This window comes from Thalassophryne amazonica, chromosome 23 (genome assembly GCF_902500255.1).
Source record: "Thalassophryne amazonica chromosome 23, fThaAma1.1, whole genome shotgun sequence".
NCBI classification, from domain to species: domain Eukaryota; kingdom Metazoa; phylum Chordata; class Actinopteri; order Batrachoidiformes; family Batrachoididae; genus Thalassophryne; species Thalassophryne amazonica.
In genome coordinates this window covers 7,661,867-7,681,166 of record NC_047125.1, presented here as the reverse complement: position 1 = coordinate 7,681,166, position 19,300 = coordinate 7,661,867, and the positions used below count along the sequence as shown (strand labels likewise).

The following is a 19,300-nucleotide window of genomic DNA, read 5'->3' as shown; positions in this document are numbered from 1 at the left end:
ATGCAAAAAAGCAGTCCTACATATTTGCTTAATATGCGCATTGAAGGACATATCCTGATCAAAAATTACTCCAAGATTTCTCACAGTATTACTGGAGGTCAGGGTAATGCCATCCAGAGTAAGGATCTGGTTAGACACAGTCAGTCATTCAACACAGTCAAAACTATTCCATTTATTAATCCTTTTATTTCAACCTCATTCAATTCCTACTCAAGATGGCTACTTGTTCCCTGCTCGTTCAGTCAACCTCGATGTCCGCTCTAGTGCCTTGAATTTTGAATCTCTATGGTTGTGACGGGAAGTGCCCCGAGAGCTGAAAGTTTTTCCTTCTTTGCGTCAACTTTCTCCAAAATTTGTCTTTTATGTGGAGGTTTGCGGCCACTAAGTGATTATATGTCAGAATATACGCTATGATAAAAGTGCGACTTGAAGGAGAGTTTGTGGAGTAAAACGAAAGTTTCGGTTCTGATGGACGAAGAAAGTTACAAGGAACCGAGGAAGGAGCCGAGGAAAGATTTAAGGAAAACTACGTGGACAAAACTAACAAAGACAAAAACGGATAACCAACGGTGTTAAGATCTGGGATAAAGTGGTACGTTTGTGTTTGAGACAGTTTTTGATTTTATGGCATTTATTTAAAAAAAAAATCACAGTGGAAACACCCAACAAACGTTTTTTTTCTTTTAACACTTTTAAGTTAAATTCTTTGTCTTTTTTTTTTTCTTTAAGTTTAACGGAACTTTACAGGTTATACTGACAAGAACCAAAAAGTAAATAAAATAAATAAAGTTGTGCGCTGAAGTGACTTTGGAATGAGAATGCAACATAAAAATGTCACACATGCAAAATTAAAAAAGTAATTGTTGGAATTTTCAGGAGTTTGGCTGTTGCAGTACGTTTGGCCCTTGTCAGCCACCTTAGTTTGAGTGTAATTATGCTCACAAGCGGTATGTGTTGTGTGTTCAATTCAAAATCTGATATAGATGCAAATTCCTGGTCCAGCCAGCAGGTGGTAGCACAACACCTGGCGTGCTCCTTTTTAAGCAGACTCATGATTATTGGGCTTTTTGCAAGAAGTTTATAGTAGTATTGGCTCAGATCCCGAAAACAATCGTAAATCCAGATAATTGCGTAAATTGAGATTCAAGATTCAAACAACTTCATTGATTGCTAAAATCCACAATTATGACTAGTTGAAGGTAATAATGGCGCACATCAGAATTAAAACAACCGCACATATACATTTGATTGTTTATGTACACTAAGCTTTGAAAGAGTCCGTCGTCCGAATTGAGGCACTGAGGGTGTAGGTGGCTGCAGCAGCGTGCCGCGCCGCCAAGCTTGGGGAGGTGAAGGCCACTGCAACTGCAGAGCCGCAAGGCATCCGGAGGGGGGAGGAATGGCAGGGCGGAGGCAAGGGGAGGTGGGGGGATGGGGCGTGCATCATGTGTGCAGATGAGAGGAGTTGAGTTTGTATCAGTCAGATGAGTTTGTATCAGTTTCTGTCAGTGTGTACATAATGTCTGGAGTTGCCTTGACAACATCAGACTGTAGGGGAGGGCAGAATGATAAGAGGGGCAGCCGAATGGGTCACCAAGGCCATAGAAATTCTTCTGGAGGAAAACAAGTGAGGCGTTTTGACCTTCTGAGGCTGATAAGCCTGCCATGTTTAAGGTTAAGTAGAGAAACACAGAAATTCCATTTACAGCTCCTCTGCCCAACCAAATCCAATTTATGAGTATTCCCTGGTCTCCGACATCTTTCTTTGCAAGGCAGACATTTGTTCCGAGATGTTTTTCAACTTACGTCTGAATTCGCAGTCTGAGACTGTGCTGCCTTGCCCAACTCATTAATCATGATGGACAGGTGAGGGGTTGCGATTATGGTAGCAGCCGTCTTGCCAATTCTCTGGTAGGTCAGGGCAGCACATAAACCAATAAGCACCAGTCCTCCCACAGTAAAACCAAATATAAATAAATGTTCGACGTCCTCCACAGAGAGTGGTACCAAGCACGCATCACGCTACTTCTCCCAGGCGTCGAGAACATAGCCCGCAGGGTAGGTCCATCAGGGCACGTAGGGTCCCCCAGCCCTGATTTCCTTGTTGAAAAAATGGTGTCAATAGCATTCAGAGGCCAGCTGATCAATTCCATGGTTATTCCAAACATATTTTGAAGAATTCACAGTCCGGTGAAGTAGGGACTTTGAAGGTTGGAGCAGAGATAGAGGAGAGAGGAGGAGATATGACCGTCCTCGCCGGAGTCCCAAGGAGAAAGGCGAGGGATTATGTGACAAACAATCAAAAACATGAAGGGAAACAATCATGACCGGCTATGGCATAATGCAATCTGCAACTTCACCACTAGATGACACTGTGCTACATACTGTAGCTTTAATTTTGCTGTGATAGTTTTGGTTAATTCTCAAGGTCGGCCGTCTGGGCATTTAACCTTGAGGGGGTGGGTTTTCTACAGTGAAAACATCACCAAACTCAATACAAATACATTTAATCTGGTCACTTTTTAAAGGGGTAAGAATCATTCCAGGCGATGATAGCTGTTAGAAGCAAGTTAGACACAATAATAAACCGGCTGATTTCAATAGAACAATATACAGATTGAGGGTGTTTTCACTGAGCAGCCACAAATTCTCGCCTTCAGATTTGCCGTTTTTTGAAGTGACGGAGCGCCAACCTCGAGAATGTTTAAACTTTTCCAACAATAGATATTTTTTTCCTTTACAATTTCATCAGTGTTTCTTGGTATGTAGAAAAATTAAGTAACATACATGAATTAAGTAACATACATGAACCCAATGAGCTATCCTAGCTTATTGGGTTTTAATGTTTCAACACTGGAGGGCGCAAATCAATATTTTGCTTCAGATGAGTTAATGATGCGTTGAAGTCATATTTAGGTCAACCTATGATGTCATCTGAGTCCCACTGCATTATGAATTGACATTTATTAGCCTGTAAACTGTTTTGCTATTGCGTCATTACCTTTTGCTGCCCAGGAAGCAGATGAATTACATGCAAGTACCGAATTTTAAAAAATTTATCCAGCATCCACTAAGAGAGATAAACAGATATTACATGACAAAACATAGTTGCTTTTTCCATTAGTGTGATCATGAAAATTTACAAAATGATAACATCTATTGATTTTGAGTTGATGTCTACACAAAGCTAACAGGGATAGAAAAACTCACTCACTCACCCACTCATCTACTTTTTGGCTGCTCGAGCCTTCATCACCAAAGTGTTACGTCATTTTTCCGTTTCATATGTTGCTGTTTTAGCTGCAGTGTCCTTTTCTCCAGATTCCCAATGGAATTTTTTTCAACGTGCAGATGTACAGTATATGACTGAACTTTTCCCCCTTTAAAAAAACACAGATTTTATTATTGAACATAGGTCATTATTTTTGGTATATTTTTGACTCCCTTCATTTTGACCTTTGAACAATCTGGAGTCACTCCCCAAGAAATATTCCAACCAAATTTAGTGGAAATCTGCTCCCGCGTCTGAGTTATTTTGTACACAGGCACACGTAAGCGATTACCGCCATGCAGGGTCAAAACAAAATTGCAGGATGAGAAACTTCAAAGGCACATGGCTTCTTTCAAAGCACTGTTTGATCAAAACAGTCCAGAAATAAATGTACAGCAGTTACAGTGTGTTCAGAAGAGGGTTCGGCACGGTGCCTGAAACATTCCATAATTATGAAAAGCTGCAGTGGCGTAATCGCGAGCGCGCTGGACTCTGAATGCAGCGGGATGAGTACAAATCCCCGTCATGGTTTAAATACAGAATACACACCCACTGTTTAGCCCAAGGATGACAAATGGAGACTGAAATACTGAACCGGGACACTGCAGAACAAATCGTTTGTTCGCTTGTTTTAAACTCTCCTCCGCCCCCCAAATGCATGAACAGCACTGCCAGAGATGATATTTGCATGATGTTTTAGGAACGCCAAAACCCTATTTACTCATACTTGCTGGATATGTTGCAGCTGTGGATGAGAAGAAATGGTTTGATTTTCTTTAGGACTGGACCATGCTTAAGGTCAGAGGTCAAGCTTAAATGCCTGTGTCTGGCCCCATGACAATTTTTTGGGAAAGAGATCATTTCACGGGCATAAGTTCAGATAATGTATTGTTATAAAATTGATTATGGGTGTTCCAGATTGTAACTGATGGGTCCTGGTGTGCATTCGTGTTTTAGGACTGATGAATTTGACCTCTAGTGGTGACTGCAGATATTTGCAGCAGGTCAGAAGCTGAGATGTCCACAAGGTTCTTGATGCCTTTTACAACATTACAGCACAGGCCTTGATGCGTTGGCTTCTCAAGTCGTCTAACTGCAGCTGTTCCAGCATTCTGGTGACCCTGGATGTCGCCTCTACACTGAATTGCTTCTCGCGTTCGAGCTTAGGATTTACTGGAGTTGTGCCATGATGTTGTTGCGTGTTCACTCTGTTCAGCTGTACTCTTCTTGGCAGGTCATTAATGTAGGAAAGCCAATAACAGGGGTCCTATGACAGATTCCTGCGGAACTCCAGATGTTTCAGGAGCTGATTCTGACGCCACACTCGTTATCCAGGCTACAATGTCGTTTCACACGCCCGATGCTGTAATGTTGCCATTTTAATGGGAGTCTGCTACGTGGCACCTTGACAAAAACTTTACTAAAATCAAACAGGAGAGTGTCTACTTTCTATTTGTTGTCTAGTTCTCTCGAAGAGCATTTTCATGTTGACATCACTGCATTCTGATTTTTTTTTTTATGGATTTTTCTAAGTGCTTTGTGCAGCACAGGAACACTACACAAAATAATTTGAAATTCTACTCTTGAATATTATTTTTAGTGTATCATATGGTAAGTAATGTAAAGTTAATGGTTGTGATCTGTTATGTTGGTCTGTAGGTCCGGTGTAAATGTAGAGTGCGATCAAAATCAGATTAGATGTTCTTATATCGCGCTAACATACAAATACAGTTGCGTAACGACAAATCTTATCACAAGAGTCTGTCCTCCTCAGCGTTTTTTTTCTAATTATTTATGTGGCGTGTGAAAGCTTTTTATCATTCTTACAGCGTCTGCTGGTGGCGTCTGTTTCAGAATGACTCAGTGGACGTAGAGATGGATGGAGAGAAGGAGCGAGAGAGAGAGCAAAGGGAGGAAAAGGACAGCAATGAGGCTGAGGAGGAGAAGACAAGTGACTGTGATGCTGATAACGAAGAAGAGGAAGAGGAGGATTCAGAGAGCGCCGCTCTAGTGTGGCAGGAAAGCTACGATAAAGACAGTCTGCACCTTCCCATCATGCACTGGGAGGCACTCAGCCTGCGCATCGCTGAGCTGGAGAAACAAGAAGAGGAGAAGAAAGAGAAGATGGCGAAGGTCAGAAATAATGTCTGGTTTGCACCAAACGTGGGCCCACATTTAAAAAAAAATGATTACTGAAAACAATGTGTTTGACATTGAAGAAGAGGGGTGGAGTCTTATTAATGTCACTCCTCCAAGACTCCAAGTGACACAGAAATGCTCTGAGTACCAGACGACCCTCAGGTGACCTTGAGGCAGGATGTTGAGATACTAGCTTATATTCAGGACACAATTTGCAATATCAACACCAAACCAAAACTAAAGTCATCACTGATGGGGCGGGAACATCTTGGAATATTTTTGTCTTGGCCGCCATCTTGGTGGCCATTTTGGATTTCTGTTTCTCTCCACTCAAATTAACCCCCCTGGTTCTCGCTTGTCTTCATTCAAAGGTGGTCTGACATATTTACATTCAGATGGGATCAATTTTATGGATCCCCTGAAGAAAATTTTAAAAAGTCTTTGGCGTTGTTTTCATCACTAGGTTGACTTTTGTTAACACAGCTAGTGACGGCTAGCGTTCTGATTGGCGGTTTGGCAGGTCAGGATCCTGATGGTCGTTTCTGTACTAACTATTACTAACCACAGATAAACAGTGAACACTTTATTCTTAAAAGCGTTCTGTAGTTTACTAAAATGTTACATTGGCTTGTTATCATCCAGAATCACCCTCCCGTGCTTTTCTTAAACCCGTCGGGCCGGTTTGGACTCAGCTCTGTAGTTTGTGTCTCACGAGATGCTAAATCTGTGCTTGTGGTGGTTTAGAGTCCCAGTGACTCGCCTCTGAACCGATGCAGAGCTCCGCTGAGCTGGACAGAAGAACGAGGGAGGAGGGCGGAGAGCTGGGATGACGGCGACAATGTCTACAACAGCCATGTGATGGCACTCACCTCCCGGTTAGTTTTTTGTTTTGCTTTGGGTTTTTTGGGGGGGGGGGCGGGGGTGCATTCTTCAATGAATGCCACCCCGCCCGAATCCGATAATATCCGTAAATTTTTGATCACTATAAAAATGAAGTTCAGACTGCAGCTACATTCTGTAAGATTTAACATCTTGTTTTCTTGTCACTTTTATTTATTCCTTCAGTTGTTCATTTGTATTTTAATGTATTTTTTGTTTGCTGTAACTATCGCACATAGTTACATCCCGACCAATGTAGGGTGCGTAGTATTATCACTGCCTTATTTTGCAGCCAGTCATACTTTGTCCAAGTGAGTGTTAAAAATACATCAAATAAGTTTAAATCTGATTAAACAAACTAATAAAAACACAGCCACATCCCACTGAATTCATAAAGATTTCCTGCTGTCCGACGCTGCTGGAGCTTCATCCAGCTTCAGTACTTCAGGTTCCTCTAAGAGTTCAACTTGACGGTCAGTAAACATTCGATAGCCGTCAGCACGTTTGTGTTTCTCTATTCTTTCATTTGTCTGTCCACAGTCAATTAGCAGGAAAACAAAGACATCGCTAACACAAAGCGATGCTATTTAAATGTTATATCCGCCTCACAGCTTTCCTGTTGAGATCACGCGTAGAACCATCTGCTGTCGTCACCCACCGCCATGTCTTCATGGTCATACTCTTCCCAAATAGGATAAACTTCCAAAGTTTTCTTGTAGACACGTGTAGTAATAGAGCCTGTTTGTACTGTGGTAATAGAGCCTATTTGTACTGCAGAGTGAAAGCGACTGGAAGTTCAGCTGGCTGCAAAACATCTCTGATGTTGATGACCCAATGCATCCTGGCTCAGTTGGGTCAGAATGCCACTGTTTTTGTTACTGGATGATGGGAGCACAAGAGTCGCTAACGCCATTCGAAGACGTGCCAGAAGAGTCGCTGTGACTTTTTTATGTAGTTTTAGATTAACGCTAACTGCCCTCGTTGTTCTTCAGTCTTCAGACGCAGATGAATCTTCAGCTCTGCTTCATCAACAATAGTGAAAGTGAAGAAGAGGACGAGAAGCAAGTGGAAGTTGGCCAGAAGGAGAACTCCAGCACAAAGGTACTGACCCCCAACAGAGATGTGTCCCTTAAAATGTGACTGAACTAAAGTTTTACCTGATGGTTTGAAGGAACTGGAAAACTACAGCAGCAGAAACTGGATAATCTGAAAACTGTCAAATGACAAATGAAAAATCATTGTTGGATTAATTGATTCGTCAAAAAAAAAAAAATAGATTGATTAACCGATTACAAAAAGTAATCATTAGTTACTGGAACATTTTTAGCTCACCTGGACTGAAGTTCCACTGCACTTATGCCGTGTGAGTCGATGTTGTGTGTAAACATCTTCTTCTCTGAAGCCGCTGGACCAATAAAGCTTTGTGTGCATGTTAAATGGACAGCATTTATATCGTGCTTTTCCATCTACATTAGAAGCTCAAAGCACTTTACAGTTAAGTCTCACATTCACACAAATACACCGTTGTCAGGGTGTTTCCATACAAGGTGCTCACTACACACCGGGAGCAACTGGGGATTAAGGACCTTGCCCAAAGTCCCTTGGTGATTTTCTGGTCTGGCTGGGTTTTGAAGAGAGAATCCTCTGGTCTGAAGCCCAACGCTTAACTACTAGACCATCACCTTCCAATATCATCGAGACTGAGTCAACAGAATTGGTTTTTGTGCCAGATTTAGACCAAAACTGGCGCACATACTTGGATTTATTAAAGGACCCAAATGTCAGTAATTCATGTCTTGGTCAGCTTTCCACCAGGCAAAGAGTTGTGTTGTTTAGCTGAAAATTCAAATTTCCTGTTCCTACCCATGAGACACCAAAGTTTGTTTGAGGCATTCCAGTCCAATTTTAAATATGGCTGCCATGGCGGCCATCTTGAAAGTGCCATTTATAGCCATTTGTCAGCCATTTATGCAGCAGTTAAGCTGAAATCTTCTACATGGGTAACGGTCAGTGAGCCTAAAAACATATCTGAGGGGGTTTGTGAAATTTTTAATTTTGACCTTAATGTGACCCCTGGACTGTGATCATGCCCACTTTTCCAGTTATCACTTTAAACATTTTCTTTTCAGAAGCCACTGAGAAAAGCCCAAACATGAAATCTGATGGCTTTTGTGAATTTTTAGGTCACCTGGACCAAAGGTCCGGTGAGGTTATGTCAGTGGTGTGTGTAAAATAAATAAATAAATAAAAATGAAAAAAATCTTCTCCGAAACTGCTGAGCCATTGAAGCTGAAACTTGACATAAATGTTCAACCCTATAAAGACACCAAAGTTTGTCTGAGGCATTTCAATCCAATATCAAACATGGCTGCCATGGCGGACATATTAAAATACCACCTGGAGCCATTGCTCAGCAGTTTGTAATGATATTGGGCAGAAATGTGGTACAAGGGTAGCTAGTAGTTAACTCTAAAACATATCCAACGGGTTTTTAAGAATTTTTTTTTATTTTTTATTTTGATCTTGATACGACCTTTGGAGTTTGGCTATGCCCAATTTTTTTTTAGCTGAAATCGCGATGTCTTGTCCAGGTGAGCTACAGTACCCATGGCACTATTCATTTAGTTTTAAATTTTCCAGTGAAGTTGATCTTTGGCACTATGATCCCAAAACATATAGTTGATGGAGATTGACTTCCAAACATACTGACTGAGTTTGGTTAATAAGCCATCATTATTTGGTTCAAAATAAAAACATCTTTAACTGATTTTGATGGTAACCTGACCCAAACATATCCTGAACAGACAGACGGACTGACATATGGACAAACAGTGTGTAAAATATCACTGCAGCCTTGTGAGGTGTAAGAAGGTAAAAATTTTAAGAAATGGACTGAACTGTCAATGTGTATTATATCAACTTTAAAATGCTGTTCTCTGTTTTTGAAAGAAAGGGACTGTACACGTTCATCAGCATCCTCCACCTCCTGCAAAGCCGGAGAAACCTAAAGCATCCAAAGGTTTCAGGAACACTCTCAGGATCCTGCGGGACAAACTGAGAACAGACCATAAACCACATGTAAGAGAGAAGACGCAATGCACTGCAGAAGCAAACATTAAAATCATCAGCCTTTATGTGTCAGTGAGTTCCAGATTCATCAGCTTGTTGAGGAATCTGGAAGCAAGCACTGGCGCTGCATTTAACAGAACTGCCCTGGGTTTTGGTTGACTATCACCCAGTCAACCAATCCATCTCCACCACCCAGAACTAGCCATCTATCCAAATAGGTCTAACTGCAGTCAAGGAGTACTACATGACACGACCTACTACATGAAACTCCCACTTGAGGTGATGTTGCAGTATTACTTGACTCGACTCTAGTTAAGTTGGGGGTTAAGGTAAGATCAATTTTATTAAGCCCACAAAGGAAATTTTGGTATTTAAACAGCAAACAAAAAACAACAACCAGCTCACGTGATCTCAGTGGATAAGGAGCTGGCCTGCCAATATGTAGACCTGGGTTTGATTCCTGCTCATCCTGTCTGTCTGTGTCCTTAAACAAGATAGTTCATATGCATCGCCTCTGTCCACCCAGCAGTAAATGGGACCTGGCCTTCGGATAACTGGGTATCGGACTGCCACCCTGTCCAGGGGAGTAGTAGACTTTGGTGCACAAGCACTGAATGGCCTCGGGGCCTATACAGGACACCATAAGGGCCCAACCTATAGACATAACGCCAGACCCTAAAGAGGTGCAGATGTCTGTATCAACAATGTACACAAAGAAATACCAATGACGAATACAAAATTGAGATGTAAGCATAGAACGTTTACTGAATTTGTGGATGACGTGACTACAGTTATGAAGAGGGTGAAGAGTGGAAAAGTAGTTGGTCTAGATGATATACCAGTGGAGGGATGGAAATGTTTAGGAGAGATGTGAGAGAATCCCTAAAGAGTGGATGAGAAGTGTACTAGTACAAGAATAAGGGTGATGTGCAGAACTGCAGTAACTACAACTAACTAACGAGGTATAAAGTTGATCAGCCACAGCTTGAAATCATGGGAAAGAGTAGTAGAAGCTAGACTTAGAATGGAGGGTGCAGATCTCTGAGCAACAATATGGTTTCATGCTGAGAAAGTGCACTACAGATGCAATGTTTGCTCATTGTTGTCCTCAATCAAAAGTAAGATCCAGGCTTTCGATGGCTTCCTGGACCCAACCATCAGAACTGTCTTTAAGAAGTGAAGGTGTTGAAATTGTAGGGACATTCTGTCATCTCAGTGGTGACACTTATGTCTCTGGGTCTTCATCGTTTGAGATCAAGAAATGCCCTGCGAAGAACTTATGGAGTCAGGAGGTTGCTGGCCAGAGATGTTTGGACATGGTCACATTTTTCCAGGAGCGTATCACTTCCATTATGAGTGACAGTCAGTTATCACATTTTGGCCATGTTGCGTGTTTCCCTGGGTATGATACAGTGCACCTGTTCTTCCACCTGTTTCACCTCTCTGTGGTAGATAGATGGTTAATTTCAAGCAGTGGAGATGGACTGACCTGTGTGGTTGTCCTCCAGTACCCAAGGTGGTTCCATTAGTGTGGTGGATGTAGCGATCCCATACCTGACCTGGCTGACATACTAATGAAGAGGAAAAACGTGTTTAACACTGAACTCTACGTGGATTTAAATAACTGACAGATTAATCTGTTTTGTAAATAATTATTATTTCCAGCTCTGCGTGACACTGAAAAATCACAAATTCTGAGAGTTATCACTTGTTTGAACCCATTGAACTCAGACTCTGCTCCTCTTTCAGACTCCAGCTCACGATCCCGTTGCCCAGCAAAGACGTTTGAGCCTCAGTGATTTACAGAGTTTCAGTGTCAAGGATTTAAACTCTCTGTGCGCATCGCTAAGCCAGGCCATACAAGGTACCAGCACATCCACACCTCAGACCCTCGAGCCTACTTACTTTCAAAGGTAGAGTTCAGTTTGAGAGGACTGAGCTGATCTGTCTCAACTGTCCCCATTTCCTTTATTTTGTTTCAAATATTCCAAATGTAGAAAATTTAATGGAACATAAAGGTACATTTTATTGATCCATTTGTATCAAACGCTCACAGACCATTTGTGAAAGTCTGTACTCAAGCCAACTCGGTAACTAAATTTAATGTGTTTACTCGACACACCCTGGCTTGATTCTTGCGTTCCTGACGTAGTGTACACAGCACTTAAATAGAACCTTTTTAGCAATGAGAAATGGGTTCAAAGGTCTCAAAAAGCAGCACGACTACACCCCCCAAGAGATTCCACAATAGATTAGAAAGAAACATATACAAGTATAAAGCACCATTGTATCCTGACACATTACGAGACCGTCGCACTCTCAAAAGCAGGACAGGGTTTAAGCAGTATCAGTCGAAGCATTATTTTTGGGTTGTAGTCGTTATTTGCTCAAAGTTTTTATGTGAATGAATATCAACGTTGCTTCTTTGCACATTATGTTGATTTTCGCAAAGCGTTGGATCGGGCTGCTTTCTGGGACATCCTGAGAATTCAGGGGATCCCCAATAAGCGGCTGGACATCATACCCAGCTTACACCCAGGGGACTATGAGGGGGCAGAAATTCTGAGTTTTTCCCATTGGGAAAATTGGTGTTCTTCAGGGATGTGTTTTGAGTCCTATGCTGTCCAGTGCTTGCATGGAGTGGCTATTGTGTAGGGTTGTGGAAACCAGTAGTTGAGGTTCTTTTAATGAGAAAAGGTTTACTGACCTTGACTTTACAGGCTATGCTCTGATCTTTGCAAAATCAAACTCTGATTGCTGCCATTGGGAAGCTGAGTGAGGAATCTGAGGTTTGGGTTTGAAATTACCCTGGATCAAGACTAAGATACAGGCTTTTAATGGCTTCCTTGACTTTGTATCATCAATTGCATTGTAAGGGAACATCAGCTTTGACATTTTGACTATGTGGTGCCTTTCTGTGTGCGTCACCCAACATGCCTAACTTTTGAGGACCTCAGTGACTGTTGAAGACGAAGGACAAGCCCATGTTTCACCTGGCTTGACATATGGTTACTTTCGAGAGGTGGGGATGAACCGGTTGTCTACCTGGGTGGGTCCCATCCATCACCCCATGTGGTTCCATAGTGTGGTGGATGTGGCGGCTTACAGCACCGGCGCATGTTCTCAGACTTGATTTGTGTTTTCCAGTTGACTAAATACTTGGATTGTCTATCCGTTGATATTGTAGTGACAACTTTGGGAACTTTGACAGTTGGCTAACATGAACGTTAAAATGCTAACTTTGCGCATGTGTGTGTGCTCTGTATTCCTCAGACCTTAGTTCGGAGCTGGTGGGTCGTCTTCAGATTCGGGACCAGCTGAGGACAGAGCAGGATGCCTTGCTGCTGGAGGTCCAGGATTTGACATCACTCTGAATCTGGTGATTCCAAGTCCAGTGAGTTTACTACTTTACCACCCGGCTGACTTGGGTAGCGGGTTTTCCAGACTTGGCACAAGTTGCTCAGGGTGAATTCAGGAGTATTTGTGTAGCATGGCTCAAACGCTGGGAAAGATCAGCTGAACTTGTGTAGCAGTTTTGATCCTTAACAATTTTTCAGGAACTGAGCACACGTCTGGTCAGAGATCAAACTGAACACGCTGTGAGTGATGTAACCTTGTGACTTCTGCCAAGCTATGTCACAAGCACGGGTTTCACGACTTAAATTTTCGAGATGTCTGGAAATCCATCATCAATCCCCCTTCTGTTCTTTGTTGTTGCTACAGTGTGATCCTGTAGTGTGCAAAGCAAAAGTACACACTTCCCAGCAAACAATTCCACATTGTAACGACATTGCAGTGTCGTTAGCAGGTCACCTTTTAGTAATAGTGACATTAGAAAGTGAGATTGCTACAATGCAGTAGACTCGCAGTAATGTTCCTAGAACACTGAATGATGGAACCATTAAATGGAACCAATATTTTGCTGGAAATAGTAGGTTTGGGTTTTACACAAAAAGTCATGGGAAATCTTCCATTTTCATAGTTCATAACTACGTGAACGTGTATTATTTTTGTCTTCATCAATGCTGTAGCAACCTTAAGCCTTAACCAGAACGTGTAATTGTGTTTACGTAGTGGGTTTGTTGGGTTCCTGATTGTGCTACATCTTATCAGGTCGTCCCATCTGATGCCAGACTTGAGCATTTTTCCTTTCTATCACTTCTAGTCATGAATAAAAGCATGCAGCAGTTAAAAAAAATATTAATCACTACTTTTTGACTACACTATTTTTTGACTGACCTCTACTGGTGGTTGGCTCTCACTGCGGTATTGTATCACTTCCTGTTCCGGAGCACAGCGGTGTTTTGCTGTATCAGTTAGCTGTTTAATCTGCGCAGTTAGATTGATCTAGATAACTAGATAACGATTTGTTTCACAGTGTAATCTTCACGTGCCTTAACTAAAGCACTCCCTCTGCTGAATCACCTCTAAATTATTTACACATTATTCACTTTGTGTATTTTTAGGAATCTGCTAGCTTAGCGCAGCTACTAGCTCTTAGCCGGTTTAGCATGGCGGCTTCTCCTGTCTCTCCTGCACTTTTCTGCTCTGGGTGTGAAATGTTTAGTTATTCCTCGGCCTCCTTTAGCAGTAATGGTACTTGTAATAAGTGTAGCTTATTCGTAGCTTTGGAGGCCAGGCTGGGCAAATTGGAGACTCGGCTCCGCACCGTGGAAAATTCTACAGCTAGCCAGGCCCCTGTAGTCGGTGCGGACCAAGGTAGCTTAGCCGCCGTTAGTGCCCTTCCAGCAGATCCCGAGCAGCCGGGAAAGCAGGCCGACTGGGTGACTGTGAGGAGGAAGCGTAGCCCTAAACAGAAGCCCTGTGTACACCGCCAACCCGTTCACATTTCTAACCGTTTTTCCCCACTCGGCGACACACCCACCGAGGATCAAACTCTGGTTATTGGCGACTCTGTTATGAGAAATGTGAAGTTAGCGACACCAGCAACCATAGTCAGTTGTCTTCCGGGGGCCAGAGCAGGCGACATTGAAGGAAATTTGAAACTGCTGGCTAAGGCTAAGCGTAAATTTGGTAAGATTGTAATTCACGTCGGCAGTAATGACACCCGGTTATGCCAATCAGAGGTCACTAAAATTAACATTGAATCGGTGTGTAACTTTGCAAAAACAATGTCGGACTCTGTAGTTTTCTCTGGGCCCCTCCCCAATCGGACCGGGAGTGACATGTTTAGCCGCATGTTCTCCCTGAATTGCTGGCTGTCTGAGTGGTGTCCAAAAAATGAGGTGGGCTTCATAGATAATTGGCAAAGCTTCTGGGGAAAACCTGGTCTTGTTAGGAGAGACGGCATCCATCCCACTTTGGATGGAGCAGCTCTCATTTCTAGAAATCTGGCCAATTTTCTTAAATCCTCCAAACCGTGACTATCCAGGGTTGGGACCAGGAAGCAGAGTTGTAGTCTTACACACCTCTCTGCAGCTTCTCTCCCCCACCCATCCCCTCATTACCCCATCCCCGTAGAGACGGTGCCTGCTCCCAGACCACCAATAACCAGCAAAAATCTATTTAAGCATAAAAATTCAAAAAGAAAAAATAATATAGCACCTTCAACTGCACCACAGACTAAAACAGTTAAATGTGGTCTATTAAACATTAGGTCTCTCTCTTCTAAGTCCCTGTTAGTAAATGATATAATAATTGATCAACATATTGATTTATTCTGCCTTACAGAAACCTGGTTACAGCAGGATGAATATGTTAGTTTAAATGAGTCAACACCCCCGAGTCACACTAACTGCCAGAACACTCGTAGCACGGGCCGAGGCGGAGGATTAGCAGCAATCTTCCATTACAGCTTATTAATTAATCAAAAACCCAGACAGAGCTTTAATTCTTTTGAAAGCTTGACTCTTAGTCTTGTCCATCCAAATTGGAAGTCCCAAAAACCAGTTTTATTTGTTATTATCTATCATCCTCCTGGTCGTTACTGTGAGTTTCTCTGTGAATTTTCAGACCTTTTGTCTGACTTAGTGCTTAGCTCAGATAAGATAATTATAGTGGGCGATTTTAACATCCACACAGATGCTGAGAATGACAGCCTCAACACTGCGTTTAATCTATTATTAGACTCAATTGGCTTTGCTCAAAATGTAAATGAGTCCACCCACCACTTTAATCATATCTTAGATCTTGTTCTGACTTATGGTATGGAAATTGAAGACTTAACAGTATTCCCTGAAAACTCCCTTCTGTCTGATCATTTCTTAATAACATTTACATTTACTCTGATGGACTACCCAGCAGTGGGGAATACGTTTCATTACACTAGAAGTCTTTCAGAAAGCGCTGTAACTAGGTTTAAGGATATGATTCCTTCTTTATGTTCTCTAATGCCATATACCAACACAGTGCAGAGTAGCTACCTAAACTCTGTAAGTGAGATAGAGTATCTCGTCAATAGTTTTATATCCTCATTGAAGACAATTTTGGATGCTGTAGCTCCTCTGAAAAAGAGAGCTTTAAATCAGAAGTGCCTGACTCCGTGGTATAACTCACAAACTCGCAGCTTAAAGCAGATAACCCGTAAGTTGGAGAGGAAATGGCGTCTCACTAATTAAGAAGATCTTCACTTAGCCTGGAAAAAGTCTGTTGCTCTATAAAAAAGCCCTCCGTAAAGCTAGGACATCTTACTATTCATCACTAATTGAAGAAAATAAGAACAACCCCAGGTTTCTTTTCAGCACTGTAGCCAGGCTGACAAAGAGTCAGAGCTCTATTGAGCCGAGTATTCCTTTAACTTTAACTAGTAATGACTTCATGACTTTCTTTGCTAATAAAATTTTAACTATTAGAGAAAAAATTACTCATAACCATCCCAAAGATGTATCGTTATCTTTAGCTGCTTTCAGTGATGCCGGTATTTGGTTAGACTCTTTCTCTCCGATTGTTCTGTCTGAGTTATTTTCATTAGTTACTTCCTCCAAACCATCAACATGTCTATTAGACCCCATTCCTACCAGGCTGCTCAAGGAAGCCCTACCATTAATTAATGCTTCGATCTTAAATATGATCAATCTATCTTTATTAGTTGGCTATGTACCACAGGCTTTTAAGGTGGCAGTAATTAAACCATTACTTAAAAAGCCATCACTTGACCCAGCTATCTTAGCTAATTATAGGCCAATCTCCAACCTTCCTTTTCTCTCAAAAATTCTTGAAAGGGTAGTTATTAAAACAGCTAACTGATCATCTGCAGAGGAATGGTCTGTTTGAAGAGTTTCAGTCAGGTTTTAGAATTCATCATAGTACAGAAACAGCATTAGTGAAGGTTACAAATGATCTTCTTATGGCCTCAGACAGTGGACTCATCTCTGTGCTTGTTCTGTTAGACCTCAGTGCTGCTTTTGATACTGTTGACCATAAAATTTTATTACAGAGATTAGAGCATGCCATAGGTATTAAAGGCACTGCGCTGCGGTGGTTTGAATCATATTTATCTAATAGATTACAATTTGTTCATGTAAATGGGGAATCTTCTTCACAGACTAAGGTTAATTATGGAGTTCCACAAGGTTCTGTGCTAGGACCAGTTTTATTCCCGTTATACATGTTTCCCTTAGGCAGTATTATTAGATTGCTTAAATTTTCATTGTTACGCAGATGATACCCAGCTTTATCTATCCATGAAGCCAGAGGACACACACCAATTAGCTAAACTGCAGGATTGTCTTACAGACATAAAGACATGGATGACCTCTAATTTCCTGCTTTTAAACTCAGATAAAACTGAAGTTATTGTACTTGGCCCCACAAATCTTAGAAAACATGGTGTCTAACCAGATCCTTACTCTGGATGGCATTACCCTGACCTCTAGTAATACTGTGAGAAATCTTGGAGTCATTTTTGATCAGGATATGTCATTCAATGCGCATATTAAACAAATATGTAGGACTGCTTTTTTGCATTTGCGCAATATCTCTAAAATTAGAAAGGTCTTGTCTCAGAGTGATGCTGAAAAACTAATTCATGCATTTATTTCCTCTAGGCTGGACTATTGTAATTCATTATTATCAGGTTGTCCTAAAAGTTCCCTGAAAAGCCTTCAGTTAATTCAAAATGCTGCAGCTAGTGTTCCGGTGACCCTGAACCATCCCTTAGTTATGCTGCTATAGACTTAGACTGCTGGGGGGTTCCCATGATGCACTGAGTGTTTCTTTCTCTTTTTGCTCTGTATGCACCACTCTGCATTTAATCATTAGTGATTGATCTCTGCTCCCCTCCACAGCATGTCTTTTTCCTGGTTGTCTCCCTCAGCCCCAACCAGTCCCAGCAGACTGTTGGGGTTTTTACATAATTATTGTATGGCCTTGCCTTACAATATAAAGCGCCTTGGGGCAACTGTTTGTTGTGATTTGGCGCTATATAAATAAAATTGATTTGATTTGACTTTTTGTGTCACACAGGTGAGCCCTGGTGAAGTCAGACATCTCAGCCAATCACTGTGAGGAATCGTTCACACCTTCAAAGAACTTCTACACTCGGATACAAAGGGATTTTTTTTATTTTGTTCTATTTTCTTTAGGGTTTTTTTTGTTTTTGTTTTTTTTTTGTCCTGCAAAAGGCCGATGTGGTTTTCTGTGTTTAACTTCTTAGAGTTCCTCACAGCTGGTGCTTCAAAAACAGAACAAACAGAATTCTATATATTAACCAGCTGAGTAATTTTGAAGCACAGTACCGCTCATGGTGCAGGAACCACTTCACCAAAATCCGGCGGTACCAGTAGATTCCAGCACAAATTAGAGATCTCTACCTGTTAGTTTAAATCCCTGACCAGGTATGCATGGACTCAATCCTACTTGGTCCCAGCTGAACAGTGACCAAAGAATGAAACTTTCAGCTCCAAGGAGCGTTTTTGAGTCGTGATTCAGCGCCAGATCTGTTGTAGTTGGTGTTGTCGCGTGTACTCTCCTCCACGGCTCAGATACTTGCACCTGCACTCATGCAGTGGTTTTTTTGGTCATGTGTGTGGTTCAAAGTGTTTTCAACCAATTGGGACCAAACTGGGTATAATGACTGTGGGTGAACCAACAACAGAGTAAATGGATTTTCCGAAAACTCAAGTCAGAGTCAACACATTGGCCAAAAGCTTATGTATTAGATCAGGTAGCTCATAGAGATGGTGAGATGGGCTACCAGTATGTAGACCTGGGTTTGATTCCCAGTCAAACTACCTCTGTGTGACCACCGGGAATCTACATTGTCGCAGTCTGCCCTGCTGTAACTGGGTACTGGGTGTGGCTAGGCAAGTTGCCGGCAATGGACTGGTGTCCTGTCCAGGGGGAGTCGTAGACATCATCTATGAGGGAATCTGGGGATAAGCACCAGTGGGCCTTAGGGCCTACAGAGGACTTATCTCCTTACATATAGAGGACATTTAAAATGGCTATTTCAAGATGTACCTAATATGAAGTCATATATCACCTTACTGTTGATCACATGACCTTTGACATTAGGTGACCAAGAAAGCTCATTTCAGGCTCATTTCTGTTAGACTCAAGCAGTCAAGAGGAAGTGCGGATGGTGTAACGGTTATGAGTTCATCAAACATAAAGTGGTACAGTTTTATCCGACGTGTAAATCGTGGGTGTTCCGCTCTCCGAGGTCTAGTGTTGTGCCGAGTTCCTCTTTAAACATGAATGTGCCAGAACAGCCAGTGAGTCCTAACGTGGTGTGATCATCGTGGGGGGGGATGAGTGAGTGCGCTGTGCACATTCTCCAACTGAGGCCTGTCAGCGGGACAACATAAAAACTGGAGTTTGTTCTAATGTTCCATGATGTTGAGATTCAGGCGCGATCAGTTTTTCTGACAACAGAACGACAAGAATCGACTCTTTGTGTCGCCGGTATTGGTTAAGTGTTGTGTTCACTGATTTGTTTTGTTGTGGGTGGGATCGTGACATTGTGTTTTCTTACTTGAGAAC

General features: G+C 42.0%; 1 protein-coding gene across 2 annotated transcripts; it reads left to right on the top strand.

The window, feature by feature from the left end:
• The first annotated feature begins 264 nt into the window (after positions 1–264).
• Positions 265–17,909, top strand: si:dkey-6n21.12 (schwannomin-interacting protein 1). Of its 2 annotated transcripts, none has more exons than XM_034164783.1 (8): positions 265–592; positions 5,126–5,404; positions 6,155–6,285; positions 7,282–7,390; positions 9,239–9,367; positions 11,108–11,222; positions 12,632–12,752; positions 17,783–17,902. In XM_034164783.1, the coding sequence occupies exons 2-7, from the start codon at positions 5,147–5,149 to the stop codon at positions 12,730–12,732; spliced, it is 843 nt and encodes a 280-aa protein (XP_034020674.1). In that variant the 5' UTR covers positions 265–592; positions 5,126–5,146; the 3' UTR covers positions 12,733–12,752; positions 17,783–17,902. The 2 variants fall into 2 exon arrangements, with proteins under 2 accessions (XP_034020674.1, XP_034020673.1); XM_034164782.1 differs by having other exon boundaries at positions 266–592; positions 12,632–12,737; positions 17,783–17,909.
• Positions 17,910–19,300: the final 1,391 nt, after the last annotated feature.

Excerpts from the sequence above, each read along its gene's own strand:
- si:dkey-6n21.12 (XM_034164782.1), top strand. The coding sequence starts at position 5,147 with ATGGATGGAGAGAAGGAGCGAGAGAGAGAGCAAAGGGAGGAAAAGGAC. Across the intron at positions 9,368-11,107 it reads GAACAGACCATAAACCACAT|ACTCCAGCTCACGATCCCGT; the intron begins GTAAGAGAGAAG and ends CTCCTCTTTCAG. Across the intron at positions 11,223-12,631 it reads GCTAAGCCAGGCCATACAAG|ACCTTAGTTCGGAGCTGGTG; the intron begins GTACCAGCACAT and ends TGTATTCCTCAG.